The sequence below is a fragment of the Camponotus floridanus genome, unplaced genomic scaffold, assembly GCF_003227725.1.
Source record: "Camponotus floridanus strain SB8 unplaced genomic scaffold, Cflo_v7.5 scaffold145, whole genome shotgun sequence".
Taxonomy (NCBI): Eukaryota; Metazoa; Arthropoda; class Insecta; order Hymenoptera; family Formicidae; genus Camponotus; species Camponotus floridanus.
Window position 1 is genome coordinate 130,848 of NW_020229265.1, and position 16,430 is coordinate 147,277.

At 31.1% G+C, this 16,430-nt stretch overlaps 5 protein-coding genes across 8 annotated transcripts; 1 reads left to right on the top strand and 4 right to left on the bottom strand.

Annotated features, from left to right (window-relative positions):
* Positions 1–502: 502 nt before the first annotated feature.
* LOC105253741 (syntaxin-16) lies at positions 503–2,537 on the bottom strand. The gene is made up of 5 exons (XM_011261977.3): positions 2,300–2,537; positions 1,979–2,197; positions 1,596–1,803; positions 1,241–1,491; positions 503–1,065 (listed from the first exon to the last, which is right to left on the bottom strand). Exons 1-5 carry the CDS (start codon positions 2,378–2,380, stop codon positions 856–858), a joined length of 969 nt encoding a protein of 322 aa, XP_011260279.1. The 5' UTR covers positions 2,381–2,537; the 3' UTR covers positions 503–855.
* A 770-nt stretch (positions 2,538–3,307) lies between these two features.
* LOC109610161 (LYR motif-containing protein 4) lies at positions 3,308–4,172 on the bottom strand. The gene is made up of 2 exons (XM_020028265.2): positions 3,985–4,172; positions 3,308–3,671 (listed from the first exon to the last, which is right to left on the bottom strand). Exons 1-2 carry the CDS (start codon positions 4,065–4,067, stop codon positions 3,473–3,475), a joined length of 282 nt encoding a protein of 93 aa, XP_019883824.1. The 5' UTR covers positions 4,068–4,172; the 3' UTR covers positions 3,308–3,472.
* Positions 4,126–6,253, top strand: LOC105253742 (probable phenylalanine--tRNA ligase, mitochondrial). Its single transcript, XM_011261979.3, has 5 exons — positions 4,126–4,203; positions 4,468–4,585; positions 4,663–5,393; positions 5,538–5,830; positions 5,921–6,253. The coding sequence occupies exons 2-5, from the start codon at positions 4,542–4,544 to the stop codon at positions 6,209–6,211; spliced, it is 1,359 nt and encodes a 452-aa protein (XP_011260281.1). The 5' UTR covers positions 4,126–4,203; positions 4,468–4,541; the 3' UTR covers positions 6,212–6,253.
* Positions 6,254–7,429: 1,176 nt separating this feature from the next.
* Positions 7,430–15,099, bottom strand: LOC105253743 (probable phospholipid-transporting ATPase IIB). Of its 4 annotated transcripts, none has more exons than XM_011261980.3 (12): positions 14,214–15,099; positions 11,564–11,708; positions 11,170–11,442; positions 10,826–11,068; positions 10,557–10,745; positions 9,884–10,470; positions 9,399–9,815; positions 8,775–9,319; positions 8,444–8,684; positions 8,031–8,197; positions 7,745–7,948; positions 7,430–7,661 (listed from the first exon to the last, which is right to left on the bottom strand). In XM_011261980.3, the coding sequence occupies exons 1-12, from the start codon at positions 14,384–14,386 to the stop codon at positions 7,528–7,530; spliced, it is 3,318 nt and encodes a 1,105-aa protein (XP_011260282.1). In that variant the 5' UTR covers positions 14,387–15,099; the 3' UTR covers positions 7,430–7,527. The 4 variants fall into 4 exon arrangements, with proteins under 4 accessions (XP_011260282.1, XP_011260285.1, XP_011260283.1 ...); XM_011261983.3 differs by lacking the exon at positions 14,214–15,099 and adding an exon at positions 14,147–14,207; XM_011261981.3 differs by lacking the exon at positions 14,214–15,099 and adding an exon at positions 12,120–12,348.
* A 237-nt stretch (positions 15,100–15,336) lies between these two features.
* On the bottom strand, positions 15,337–16,335 carry LOC105253744 (coiled-coil domain-containing protein 103). The gene is made up of 3 exons (XM_020028252.2): positions 16,118–16,335; positions 15,689–15,936; positions 15,337–15,628 (listed from the first exon to the last, which is right to left on the bottom strand). The coding sequence occupies exons 1-3, from the start codon at positions 16,280–16,282 to the stop codon at positions 15,337–15,339; spliced, it is 705 nt and encodes a 234-aa protein (XP_019883811.1). The 5' UTR covers positions 16,283–16,335.
* Positions 16,336–16,430: the final 95 nt, after the last annotated feature.

Consider the following 16,430-nt stretch of genomic DNA (forward strand, 5'->3'; position numbering starts at 1 on the left):
AATCTTGAGCACATTATATTTAATTATAAATACATATTTTTACATAAGAAATCGATTTATGTATATAAAAAAAAGATATGCGGGTCTATTAAAAAAAGAAAAAAAAAGAGATTGTTCTTTAGAGCAGATAAAATACTTGTTTATTCTTAAAAAGAACTTCGACAAATCTTAAAATACCAAAAAAATTGTTTTTTGCTATCCCTAATTTTCGAAAACACAAGTTTGTAATATTTTATGTATAGATTATATGTATTATATATACAAGAAAAATAAGTAGTATATGTCTTAATCAGTCATCTTTTTATTATCATGGAATGATCTTGTTTAACAATTCTGGATATCTACACAGTCTAGAACAGTTTACAATACAGATATAAAAAGTCATACTGCAATATTTTCTATCACATGTAAATAAAAATAATTTATAACTTTTAACTATAAAAATATAGTGCTAAGTGTGAGATAAATAAATTATTTTATTTACTATATAAATTTATCTACGATCATTTTTAATGTACATTTAAAATGGCCACTTAAAATTGCACATATAATGATACTGTAAAATTGATTTATATAAATGAGAATATTGATTAAAAAAAATTAATGCCACATTTAGTCGGATATTTCTAACAGATTAATTTAAAAACAGATAAAATAAACAGAAATCTACCATAATTTTAAAACACATTGTCTTCTTATTGGTATAACATCTAAGAAACAAATACATATATTATCTTATTAAAAAAATAGCTTTCCATCATTACAGCAGATTCTATAGATATTTAATTTTATGGAACACGATAAACAACCAACAAGTGTATCAATATTTTTACATTTATTTTAATTATAAGTACTTTACGTTTTAAATATGATAAACAGGAAACTAAGCAATATAATAGCAGCCGCAAGAACAACGATACAGTATAATTTTCTATTAGCTTTTTGATACGAGTCGGCTTTTTTTAATTGTTTATAACCTTCGTGTACTTGCACTTGTGTTTGTTCGATATTATAATCAATCCGATCTAAAATAGTACCTTGATCCTCTACCATTACTGCAAGATCCTGCATAATAAAAATCCAAAATTTTATCCAAAACTATCAATATTATTACTAACAATAAATAGAATTAGTGCCAAAATATATTCTTCAGAAAGAATATATTTGCAATACATTTTGCTTGTTATATTAAAATCATTATCAGTTATAAATATTCATGATGATTTCGCATACAATTTACCTTGAAAATGTGCTTTAAATCTGCTATACTTTGAACTATACTTCCAATTTGTTCTTCTCTTTCCAATGCTAATTTCATTCTATCTTCAGGTTCTTCCAATTGCAACAAAACCGAATCCTGTCTTTGCTCATTTTTCTGCCAAGCAGATGCCTCATTTGATTCTGTCAACCAAGAATCAGTTGCTACATTATCTAAAAGATACTGGTCTTCTGCAAAGAACTGGCTATTCCTTTCTTCTCTCGATTTTACCTCTGCAAGGAATTTATTATAACTGAATATAATGGAAATAACATGTTGCAATTTATTAGAATATTATTAGTTATTTATTTTTATTAACTATGCAAAAAGAACATACGTGTCAAGTAATGATTCTGTGCCGATCTATATCGAAGACCTAATTCCTGTAAGGCAGTTGAAAGAGCCATCACTGCACTGGCAGCTAGCCGACGTTCAGCAGGCTTAGTTTCATGTCTGCCAGCTGATTTAATTGTTTGTACTTGTCTATAGCCATTAGAGAATGCACGTCCAATCTCTCGTGTCAATTGTTCCATTTGTCTTTCTTCCTATAATGTTACAGTTATATAAATCTTGCATTATATAATTGTTATACGAGAGACAAAAATTTTTCACTTGATTAATATTTAATATTTTTTTTTACAAGATATGCTAACAGTAGGGTTCTTTTAAATCCAACTAGTAGTATCATATACAACTGATGGTCCCGGGAACTCAACAAACCTGAGACGTATCATCCAAGGTGGGCCTAGTGAGCTGCTTGGAGTGCAGCTCGACCAGACTATCTATTTTCACACGTAATTTGTTCAAGATGTACTGGGTCTCCTCCAAGGCGTCCGCCCAGACAGGCGGTGCACCGCTGTCGATGCTGACACCTTTTAACTCAACATTGTCGGATCCACCGGAATCCGATTCCACCAGTGCCACACGATCGGTAAGATTCTAAAAAAATATACGAATGATTCTTGTAAAAGTCAGAGAACGTAGACAACACAATTTTGCACAGGTATACGACAGAATAAAATAGGTTAAGTAAACGCGCACCTGTTCGGCGTAGATATGCCTGGTTTGCAGAGCATTATTTCGCATCAGCACGAAAGGCTCGGTCAAATTTCTCGTAGCCATTTTCAAACAACAATTATTTCTCTCTATCGTAACAGATACAAATGCAGTCTAGTAATTATCACATTGCGAGCCGCGTCATGCAACACACTGAATCAGCTGTCATCTTGAAACAGCTGATCAGCAGGCCTACACTTTCCGTCTGCTTTTATTTGTGTATTTCCATATCAGTTTGGTAGTACTGAAAAATCATTCATATATATATATATATATATATATATATATATACACATACTTTCATTAATATGCTCTATTTCATTCATATTATATTGCCATTTAAAACGAAACAGTTATCATGCTATCTTTTTCGTGAGAGTATATAATCGTTTAGAAGAGAGAATAAAGAAAGATTCAGGAGTGTAATTAAATGGAGATTTTACATAAGATGTTAAAAATATATATGCTTCTATATAATATATATAATATAGGCATACATTTTTAAATAGAATATATCTAAAATAGATATTTCTGACATCTAGTGTGTACATGGAATGTGAAATTCAATATATTTTTATTACTTGATTTAACATTGTTATTTTTCAAGATTTTATATTATATATATGAAAAACATCTCTTCTAGCGATTATTTTTTTACAAGTAATTTTAAAAATAATCTGTTCAATTATTTGTGTGTACGCAATTATTAATCATGTGCTAGAATACATAGGTTCACACAGTATGTATTACAAAATTATTTAATTTTGTAACAAAATTTGAAGAGATATATTTACAATATATAATTTTACATACATATATAAATAGAAAAACAGTTTAGCATATAATATATAACGATGACAAATATCTTTACATAAAGAATTACAGAATGTTTTATGAAGAAATGAACAAGAATCATAGTTTTCCTTCATAGTTAAACAACTAATTATCCTTAACTATTTTGTAATACTTTTAAAAAATTATGAAGAAATTATAAATATTCAAATTTGACATGACGGATATTAAATTAAGGATATGCTGTAATTTGAGAAATTTCGAATTTAAAAATTTACAATTGTGACTTAAAAAATTTTCTCTTTACAAATTTGAATGAAATGCATAACCATATTACAACTTTAAGTACTAAAACTATTTTATATTCTATGTCGTTGCATCATGTAAGTTGCTTATAGTTTCAATCACTAGTGGCCTAGTATTGTAAAGACTGCCTAATATGACCTGTTTCTTGATCATTGCCAGTGTCTCTTGCCCTTTTGCATAACACTGCCTAATTTTTTCTTCGTCAGTTAATGTTTTGCTCTCTTTGAATTCATATCGTATCTTTCGTAGAGCATACATTCTGAAAAGTAGAAAACAATTTATAATTGTATATATAATGCTCAATGTTACATCATATTAATTTGCACGATAAATGTTTCATAAGATTCATGTCATCATTGCTTGGAAAAATTATTATTCTCTCTACATTTCTAACCTAAATTTATACAGTTGTAATAATATAGTTTCTCGATATTCTTGAAAGAGAACTGAATTGAATAAATCCTTTTTTCTCAAAAATATTATTTAAGAAATGTCAAAAAGAAAACATAATTTGTAAATATGCAATATAAAGGTTATCAAGTATAACGATATACATGTAATTAATATATTACCTGTAATTGTACGAGCTCCATTTTTTGCTTTCTCGAATTAAATCCCGATAAAGATGCAAAATCGCGGTTCGACTAGGAATCATTATTTATAACAAACAGGATTTACACTTTGTACTAATTTAAACAGAGCTATCCGGCAAAACAGACAAATTTTGCTGCAGCTGTAAGCTCTGACACGTGTTTATATCGAGACATCGATATGCAATGTTGATGAATGATGTAATGAATGGCATCTGTGCAAAATATAATTTCTCACTAATATCGTTAATAGAATATTATTTCGAAATATTAAAAATTGCAAGAATGCAATCAAGTGAAATTATTTCTTAATTGCAAATTCTGTTTTATTGTATGTTTCATGTATCATCGAAAATATCCAGTTTTTTACATAACCTGCGCATATTTTTAAAACTAACTTTTTGTTGATGTGATGTGAATATACAGGAGTGTATAAAAAATAATTAAAATCTATCCTTTTTGTAGACAATGTACGCCCATATAATCTCACATTGAAACAACAATTTCAAGATATCAATGTGAATTGATACATGTAACACATGTATTTTTTTATGACGAAAAATCAATTCAGTAATAAAATGTGGTATGTAGTGTGATATATAAAATGTCTGAATATATCTCTTTCATTTACGTTTAATATTTAAAATATAATCTTTACAGGTATACTAATAGGTGTTATTTTTGCAAGAAAACACTTGTAAACATTGCTAATATAATCTGTAAGGGAAGGTCTACTGTTGCGAATGTCGATAAAAATACCAATGAATTAGTACTTTTCAATCAAAAATATGTGACAGACGATTGGACAAATATCACTCCAAACATCATTGCTAAATTAGGAAGAAACTTGCATGTTCAGCAATACCATCCATTGTCACTCTTACGTCAGCGTATTGTAAACTATTTTTATAAACAGTTTCGCAGTAAAAGCGGAACACCATCCTTTAGTGTCTATGATAATATGTGTCCTGTAGTGACAATTGCACAAAATTTCGACTCTCTTCTTGTACCAAAAGATCATCCAAGTAGGAGAAAAAATGATTGTTACTTCATAAATCAAGATATATTGCTGAGAGCGCATATGACTGCACATCAAGCTGAATTAATTTCGATGGGATTGAATAATTTTCTTGTCATTGGGGATGTGTACAGACGGGACGAAATTGATAGTTCACATTATCCAGTTTTTCACCAGGTTGATGCAGTCAGATTGCGTACAGCAGAAGAAATATTTTGCAATGTGAATGATTCTGGAAATCTGAAGCTATTTGAACATAAAGGAATAGAAAATACTGAGAAGCAAGGTTGCCATACCTTAGAAGTAGTGAAAATAATGGAGCAGGAATTGAAAAATACTTTAGTTGGCTTAACAAAAGCTATTTTTGGAAGAGGTATTTATTTAATTTGTGAATTTGGTGTGTGTACATAAGAGCACACATATTTAACTTTTAAATTAAAAATTAATATTTCTTTGTGCTATTACAGTAAAAATAAGAAGTTTGAAATTGAGATTCAAAAATACTTTATATTAATAGCTATCCAATACCGATGGGTTGACCAATATTTTCCATTCACTCATCCATCATGGGAGTTGGAAATATTCTATAATGACAAATGGCTCGAAATACTAGGTTGTGGCATTATGCGACAAGAAATTCTTCAGAAATCTGGTGCTGTAGATAGGATCGGATGGGCATTTGGTCTTGGTTTGGAGCGTTTGGGCATGTGCTTGTATAATATTCCAGATGTAAGATTATTTTGGAGTAACGATGAGGGTTTCTTAAATCAGTTTAAAGTAGATGATCTCAATGCACACATACAATACAAGGTAAAATAAATATTTAAAGAATATCTCAAATGTTGTGAAATATTATATCTAGATACTTTAAATAATTTGTATGAATATGTAATTTTTTAGCCAATCAGCATATATCCTCCTTGCACAAATGATATAAGCTTTTGGTTGCCACAAAATGGAAGTTACTCTTCTCAAGATTTTTATGACATAGTTAGAGAAATAGGTGGCGATATCATTGAACAAATTTTGCTGAAAGATGAATTCACTCATCCAAAGACTAAAAAGACATCCCATTGTTACAGTATAGTATACAGACATATGGAACGTACCTTAACTCAGAAGGAAGTCACTGAACTCCATAATCAAATAGAAAAAACAGTAACTGATAAACTTAATGTAATTGTTAGATAAAGTTAAAAATAAAATGTTTTTCTAATAGAACAGTATTTATATTTAGAGGATAAACTTTATAACTTACTCAAAAGTTATTTATTTTAATAAAACATGAGCATGAGCATTATGAGCATTACAAATAATACAAGTCAGATTAAGGAATATATTATTTTATTTGCAAATAAATTAATCTTATAAACGCATTATACATAGTAAATAATAATTTTCTAAAAAGAGCTATTATATTATTTGTGGTATGCTTCATCCACATTAGTGATAACAACGATTACAGGTATGTTCTACATGCTTGCAGTGTATACATGAATATAAAACATTACGTAATCCAGTATTATTATGCATTGTATACATGACTGAAAATATAAATAACAACAAAAAATATGTTCTTCATAGAAATTAATTTTTTTAAAAGAATAGGACGAAAAAATAAACCTTTTGAAATAAGATCTCAGAAATTATTTATATAACATTAGTGCAAATGCTGTTTAGACTTATATTTGCAAAAATCACAGTTGTTTCTGATACTAAAATTCTATTATTAATTACATTAATTCTCTAATAATTTTTTTCAAGTAAAATGCATTTATTTTTCATTATATAGATCGAACGATTGCTTGATTCATGCAGATATATTTTAAAATTTTTACTACATGAAAAATACTATTGTGTTCAATTTGAACACGTTTAATTCGTATTTTAAGAATAAGTGGTATAATTCAAATGTCGCATTGTATATGTATATATAAATACACTGAAATGGAAGATGCAAATTTGGCAATGCATTTGGAAATATAAATAATATAAACAAATATAATTAAATGAATTATATGAGAAATATAAAGAAAATTAATATAAAAAGAGTCATGTATTTAATCTAGAGCAAAAATGTATAATAAACAAGCTTGCAGGAAGAATTAACATTATACGTAACATGATGAAGTTGTGAGTTCTATTTATAACAACTTTAATCCAATCCCTATTTTTTGAAATCAGTGTGCAATATTATACAAGAAAATTTTAATCTTATTTTGCAATATAAGCATCTTCTGTTACATTAGTATCCATTGAGACCAATGTTACAAAAATCGTTTGATTGTTACAAAAATAGTTGGTTGATATAAAAATGTGTTCATGTACGACTTTTTTTATTTCATTAAAAATTAACTTAAGCAATATTATTATTTATAATTGGATTGGATTAGGAATATTAAAATGAGAGAAAATTTGTGTATGTCCTTTTTCTGTTATTAATATATCAAGTTGATTTTATCCTCTCTTGTTATTTATATATAGATTGATCAACTTTCGCGTAAATTTTAGGATAATTTAGTGTAACTAGGAGGCGAAAATTTCTTCCTTAAAAATTTCAAAATGTACAGTGGCATGCAAGAAACTAACGTTATCACCAATACTTTCCATAAGAAGTCTGTTGTCTTGATAAATTCAGCATCTGTGTTAAATAACAAGGAAAAAATCATTAATGAGATGAATTTATATTTAGTTATATTTTATTATCAAATGCTGCAAACTTACCAAAATAATCTTTGAGGACGACTAAAGATAGTAAATAAAGCGCCAGAGAAAAGATTTCTGCAAGTATCATTATATGATGCCAAGTTCTAATTGTTAAAGCAACCATTATTAATTCTGTCAAAACTAGCGCCGAAAAACTGATGGCTACTATATGAATGAACTCATCCTCGAACATTATAAGTGCACCATACATGATTACCCCTCCTGAAATAAGACCAAAAATATATTTTTCATTTTTTTATACATTATACACATACATTATTCAGATTTTATGAAAGTTACATACCTTGATATATACTTATCAAAACCCACATAAAAAATGTTTTATATGACAATGAACGGCCTTTACTAAGCTCTTTATAAAGTTCTGGATAGGTAAGTGCCACTTTTCCTGATACATCCTTGTCTAATACCAAGGAAAAGACGGGAAACATTGTATATATCGTGGCATATCTATAAAAAAATATTTAATAAATTTTATAAACTTTGATATATAGATTATTCTATTTTAATGGAAACGATATATCTTGTAAATCTGACATTTCAAAAAATTACTATTAAAATAAGAATATCCTGTATATTAAAACAGTATATACATATAAATTGTTTTATATATGAAAAAATTATGAAGACACAATAAATTTTAAATGTAATTTTTAGCATATATTTATATAAATATGGTAATATACAGATACTTACCCTACCATAAGAAAACCTTGATATAAGGCAACTGAAGACAAATAAAAAACAGCAGAGAAAACAGCTTGCATAGTTGAAATTATCAAACCACGATGTATAACAAATTGACTTAATGCAGCCGATCGTTTGTAACTTCTTCTACCATGGACTAATAATAAATTAGCAAGGTGATTAAATTGAGAAATTGAAAAATCTGCAGCTAGCGATGCTTGTCTTCCCTCAAGACCTTCGAGACCAATTCCTATAGCAAATATACATAGTAATATTAGATAGAGAAATATATACATGATTATTTAAAAAAAGTTTAAGTACAAATATATAAGATACGTACCGGCATCTGCAGCTTGTATCATGGAGACATCATTACCACCATCACCGATGGCCGCCGTTCTCTTGCCAGTGTGTCTTTGTATAAGACTGACAACTTCGGCTTTTTGCGTGGGAGAGCATCGGCAGCAAACGACAGCGGGTGAGCCGCAAGCAAGCTCGAGAAATTCCTGCTCATAATACTGCAAGCACACCTCCAGGGAATCGCCGCTGATAACTAAGGCACAATCTTGTTTCTTGCGAAACGTATTCAGCTCCAAATGGGCATCAGTGCGCGTCACGACAGATTTGAAAACGTGCAGTCCTTGTGTGCGTGAAACTAAACATGACGATTTTGCTATACAAGTCGCAGTTTCTAACTTGTCGCCGGTCAACATCCATATCTTGATTCCAGCGTTCCTCAAGAGCTCCAATGTAGGCCTCACTCTATCTTGCAATCTGTCTTCAACTCCGGTTACACATAACAATTCCATTTCTCTTTCGAGACTCTCTACCACCGCGACCACTCTTGATGCACGATCGCTAACGCTCATTCTTGCCGCATTATACCTATACATAGTCCATAATTGTTATTTATAATTTCACTCAAAAAACGTAAATATGATACTTGTGATAATATGTGTGTTACCTTGTTTCGAAATCAAGATATTGATCTTCAGTCAAATTTTTTTTTGCCACAACCAACGTTCTGAGACCCTCGCGTGCCATATTTTCGCATACTTCTTCCAGCCAATCGTTATATTGTACAATACCGGACATTACAACATCAGCACCTTTCAAGTAAAATACAATCTCAGAGCTGGATTCTTCCTTTACAATAATTCCCATTCGCTTGGTTTCTGATGTAAAAGGGAATATTTGTAATATGATGTAATTCAATATATGACCATTCAAAGTCTTTAACTGCATCGAATTCAGATCTCGTTTAATTAAAGCCAATCCTATCTCTTCTGTCCATTTCACCAAAGCCACTTCGTCCGGACTGGACGCTTGATAATTACGTTTTTGTTCAGCCGGGTAGTAATGTTGATCCGCTTCTGTTTGACTGAAACATCAAAATTCATTAGTTAAGGGTATTCCAGTTTTCGCAATTTACTAATGAGAAAACAATACCTTTGAATAGAACCTGTATCTCCAGTTTCCACTGTTTGCACACTCACTGAATCCAGATTCGAAGATTTGTTTATCTCATCATATACTGGAGTTACGTTATGACATAATGCTAGAGCATGCACGGCATCGTAAATCCGGGTATTTTCAGACCTCCGTACTTTTCCGCTATGCAGGGACAATGCTGGTTTCACTGGGGAATTCTCCGCATTAATCGGATAATAAGTCTTTAATACTGATGTCACTTCATCGAACGTTTCCTGACTATAAGATATGGTGCCCAAATGCAACTTCTTGAACACCATTTTATTTTGTGTCAATGTGCCAGTTTTATCACTCAGCAAATATGATATGCGTCCGAGTTCTTCCGGAATAGTGGTTGTTCTCACCACCGTACCAGCAATATCCTTATCTCTTTGTATACACCAGGCGTAAAATGCTTTGCCCATATCCAAATTTACTCTCAAGCTGATCGGAATAATGTAAGAAAATAGCAGGACAAAACGAAACATGTAACGGTACCATGGCCCATTGAATCCTTTCAAACACATCATTACAAGTGCGAGTCCTATTACCGCGCAAAATAATACCTGCAAAATATAATTAACAGATATATCAATGTTCTTATACATATATATATTAACATTTTGATGTATAATTTTTACATATGTCATACCTTTGTTAACTGATTGATTTCTTGATCAAGCAAACCAACTTTTGATCTAATTTCTGAATGATTCATCAAAGATCGCGTTTCTTGACCAGTGTAAACGACAATACCAAGAGCAGAGCCTGATGCTACAGCTGTATTAGCCCATAATGTGTTGTCCACACCCAAGCTTTCTTCACTGCTATAACCATCGTACTAAAAATAGAATAAATAACTATGTAAAGAAAATATTAAAAGAGATTTTAGAATAAGATGCAAGAAAATCAAATTCTCACTCTTGAAAAAGTGCCAATAAAGCTATGTATATCCTTTTGAGGTTTTTCAACATATAAACTGGCTTTAATATCAAACAACTGAGAGTTGTTTTCTAATTTTTGCGTTGCAGGCACTGCTAATCTCAATTTCCAATCTGTTTCTCCATCCAGCTGATCAGTTCGTACAAAGCACGCACCAGATTTTTCTGTTGTGCGTAATAATACCAAATCAGCTGGTACTCTCTGACCCTTCTCTACTATTACCTGTAGAAAAAGAAAGTTGTTTATTTATATACATCTTTTATTAAGAAAATATAAAATTAAAATAAGACCGACTACTAAAAAGAAAATTAAATGTAACTTACCAAGTCACCTACTCGTAATTTGGAACTTGGTACTAATTCTGGTGTATCAAAACCTTTTACTAATCTATAATACTTTTGTGCATTAACTTCTTTGTCTCTTTTATATCTTCTAAAATCATCGACAGCTTCGCGGCAAATTGTTACAGTTAAAACAAAGCACAATGGTCCCCAGTATGTATACAAATATCCTATTCTTATGTCTGGTATGAATTGAGATATAGCCATAAGCAGAAAGTATAAATTCAAGAAGAATTTGAACTGCTGAAAGAGAACCTATAAAATAAAAATATAATTATTATCCATCGCACTGTTTCATTCAATTTTTAAAGAGATACAAATGTATCTCTTTAAAAATTAATACTATCTATTATTGTTTTTAATAAGAAAAGCATACCATAGGCAAAAAAGTAACAACATTGTATTTTTGATTTCTTATTACATTGGTAGGGAATTTTTCATGCATAGGTTGCCCTATATGGATAACCCTGGCTCTTAATTCTCGTTCTCTGCAACATCTCCTCCACATCCAAGTACAACATCTGCAACCAGAAACAATCTCAATTTAACAAAGCTGTGTCTAAAGTTAACAAAATAAAATTTCTTCTCAAATCTTCCTATTATATTATTATTTTCTGCAATAAATATTGCTCGCAAAAGTATATTTTGCATCAAAATTTTTTAATTTGCAATGTGATGCAATTAATAATCAGGTTCACAAGAATGAATTTTAATCGTCAAAGTTTGATGATTATAAACAAACTGTATATCGTTCAACGGCATTGATCGAACAAGCCTGCATTCATGCGTATCGACTCTCGACACTCCTCTAAGAAACTTTTATTGTAAATGGAAAATCCACGATGACGAAGAATCGTGAAAAATACAGCAAAACGACAGATCATAAAAATTGACGCCTCGATTATTAGTCGAGATAAGACTATATGCGTCACCTCGACCAAGAGCTGTCATTCCGTGGCTTGGATATTAACGGGATGTCTTCCTTGGACATCCTTATGACGTTGCTCTGCGTTTCCATTTGGATTATTTCCTCATTAGACGGTGGGATAGCACTAGCGCGATTTCTTCACACAAACGTCACGGAAATTCGATAGAAATTACTGAGATTCTCGTCAATTTATCATCAATCAACAATATTATGACATCACGATCTGCAACCGTGGAATACACGATTGCAAGATGTGCCTGACGCGGGAATGTCAATACAAACTGGAGCATTCGCGATTGGTCGAATTCCGTCGATAAAACAGCGTCGAACCAATAATCGATCGCGTAAAAAAATAGTTCGTTTTTATATCTCACGAAACGTCAATTTTTTTCTATTCTATTCTAGATATATATATATATCTATGACTTTTGTGAGGTGCGCATAGAGAAAGTTTGAAAAATGTTAATGAGGATTGCAATCTTTTTCACATCGTCACAAAGATTCTTCAGGTATATATATATATATGTTGGAAAACTAATTGACTTCGAGGAAAATAATTCGTATAATGTTAAAATTTGAATTCAACAAGTATTATGTTATTGGAAGGATTTATAAAAAGGTAACATAATTTTAGATAGAAATGTTTCGAAAAAATTGTAAGCAATATAATCTTTAGCAATTAAAAGAGGCAAAGAAAAAACTAGTTTGTCTAAAAAGACTCTTTCTGTCCGAAATCTTGGAGAATTCTTGATATAAGAGATACTATGAAATAATTTTACACTATTAAAAATGATAATTATATTAATTTCTTATTAAGAGGTCGCGAATTTAAAATCAAAAGATTTAAATTTATGATAGATTTAACATTGAAAAATAAAATTCTCTTTTCTTTACAATTGAATGTTAGATGAACGTATTTAATATCATAAAAGTATATAAGGTCAACAAGAACATGACAATATATATTGGCAAACTCTTGATCAAGCTTCTCTCTTCTCGAAAGTTTTACATGTGTGCAAAATGTCGCACTTGAGTAATACCGCGATAAGGGGTCAAATACTATTTCGAGCACGCATAACGCGTAGCTTTCGATCGACCGCGTTTTAGTATCATGCGAGATTAAGGAGGAATTGGACGAATTAAATACGTCAAAAATTGATAAATCTAATACATTTCGAGATTCGTGAATTTGACGCATTTTGAGCCTTTTTAAAATATAAAATTAATAATTTGTGTGAGTTTAAATCAAGATTCATCCTGTAGAACATAATCTAAAATTGTAAATATTATTTTATATCAAATAAACTCTTTTATAGTGATTGTATCACGATTTTAATTGTGTGACATAAAAATCAAAGTTTTAATTCTACACGGCAAAAATCTTAACTTTTAACTCGAAAATTAATTATTAATTTTATATTTTAAAAGATTAAAAGTGCGCAAATTCATGAATCTCGAAGAGATCAATAGATCTTTTTTATGCAAATGTTTTCTTATACAATTAGTTATGATTTCGAATCAATTTTATTAGCAATAGATGATTATAACGTGATCTCTTTGTTTATCTCTTATTTCAATTAAACAACATCGAATATGTTGAGCTTATTTAGTTAAATTAAAAATAAATTATATACTTAATCGATTTTATATACTATAATCGATAAATTATAGAAATATATGCCGCGCAAAATTTTATCAATCTAACAATGAATTTTTTTCAAATTTTAAATGCTAAATAATATCGCGTGCTTTAATATCATAGATAATAACACAATTTTTTAAATAGCAAATAAATAATAGATTTTTAGAAAATACTACACAATATATTTCATGCAGCCTGATATATCAAATAATACATATTTTTGTAGTTATTCATAGGTCAAGAGAAACAAAAACAAGTTGTTTAGATTACTTAAAACTGTAAAAAAAAATAAGATATTTCTACATAATAGATGACATGTTCAGAGACATTTCTCTAATCTACAGGATAAGAGAAATAAAAAATCTATCATGATTATTTATAACTCTCACGGAATGTGTGTTTCAGATGTGCGATGTCACGCGTTCCGGGACACCCTGTAGACAAGCCGCGACTCACCCGCAGAGGCAGTTTCTCAGGTACTTGGAGCAATCCTTGATGCGCCGTCGCCTCGACGTCAGTTGCCTGATGCTGTCCTCGGACGGCTGCAGCAGGTAGTCCGTCTCGTCATCGTCCATTTCAAAGTCCCGCTCGTCGGAGCTCAGCCGCAACGGCATCTCCTCCAGCCTCATGGCGGTGTCGAGGCGGCGGCGCGCTTTCGCGTTGCCCGTTTTTGTGTTTTTTTTTCCGTACCGCAGCACCCACAATCTACCCCTGTCGAGGGTCGCCTCTCCGGTCTCTCTTCTCTCTCTTCTCTCTCTCACTCTTTCTCTCTTTCTCTCTTATTCCCTCAGTTTCACGGCGGCGAGACGGTGAGACGCGGTTAACTGATGATGCGGATGAATTGTCGTCTCGCGCGTCGTGAGATCGCGCGACCAACCACCGTCGCAGCACGACGTCCACGACGCGTGTCTCGTCATCCTCGGCTGGACCCGATGACAGTATCGAGATCACACTATCGTTCACTTTCAATGTTTTGGGTCGGCGCGATGGATTCGCGATCACAACGATGACGACGACGGCGGCGAACTCGCTTATTTACCACGCATATACACACACATGCATAGTGGGTTATATGTGCGTCATGGCGGTTCCGCGAGGCACGATCGCAAAACGTAGGAAAAGTTGCCAATGCTAAATATTCCCAAGACATTTAACGAGTTCTTACATGTAAGCGATAAGAATAGATAGTGTATATCTTATTGTTATCGTATTGGCGTGAAAACCGCATTATGTACGCGGCGACGCGCCGCGTGTCGCCATCTTGCTCGCTCAGCTGATCGCGCTGTCATACGGTTACATCATGCGCACCGCCCGCTACGACTTTCTGGGCGCGCTAATTAGAATAGCAGATTTCTAGAGATGCTTAGAATTACTACATACATTCGCAGAACATTTGTTCCAAATGCGTGGCTTTCAATTTTAACATCATATTCTTTGATTAAATCTTAATTAGACTTTAAATAAATTATTTTATACAATAATCTTCAATTATTTATTTTATAATTATTATTTTGTTATATTTCTCTGATCTATCATATTAATCATATTATTTATAGAAAGAATGCATTATTATGATATATTAATTAATATTAATCCGATATTTTGCGGCTAATGATTCGATTTGCAATAATTTATCTTGTGACGTTGCTTTGAGTTGTAATTGTCGGAAAATTTGCTCGCATATAGATCGCTCACTTTTTGTCATTAAACATATCGTCAGATCGAATCTATTACACGTGCTTAGTATGCTGAGAAGTTCTATAATCGATGTTACATCATTCTTGTCTAACAAATATTGTAGACACATATCCATAAAGTCACCGAAAAAAGATGCAGGTATTTCTACTCGAAAAATATTTGGCAGACTACTCCTGTAATAAAAACATTCAATTAATGTATATAATATTCATCTTTGTATATTCCATTCTTACTTTACATTCCATGTATAAGCAAATTTTTCAGAGTAGTCTCTAATTGTTCTCCAGGATCGTAAAAAATCTTGAAATGTTTCTGGAGATATTTCTATAATAGTTTTATTATATTCTTCATCGTATTTCGATTTTCTCTCAGTAGACATAACCGAGTCATGAGATCCAGTATTAATCATAGAATTCCACTGCACTCCAATCTTAGGTTTCATATCATTACGATCCAGAGGTTTTAAATGAGCACCATTCACCTTTCATATAATTATAATTTTAATAAAAAAATAAATTAAATACATTTTTAATAATAATGTATATAATAATGTATAAAATCTGGCACAATCATAAAAAATAAAAAAAATTTATTCATAAATTCTTAAAAATTATGTAAAGAATATCTATTTTTATTATACATAATATTATACATGTAATAACAAAATTAATTACCATCTGTCTGAAATGTTCATATGTCGGTACTCCTTGTTCAACAGCTCGGATTTTAGCATCGTTTTGTAATTTATACAATTCGTCGGCTGTGAGCGCCTCATGAAGTTCTTCTTCTAAACATTTATAATTTATTGGAATCTTTAATGCACTCATTGTCACTATATGTATATTTTCTCATTTTCCAATAGATGCTTCACTTGCGCTCATCCGAGCCTTAAATATTCTGACATGACACAACTTTGTTGTCATAGAAACGATAAGCTTAATTATTGATTAGAAATTTACTCGTACTAGTATTTTT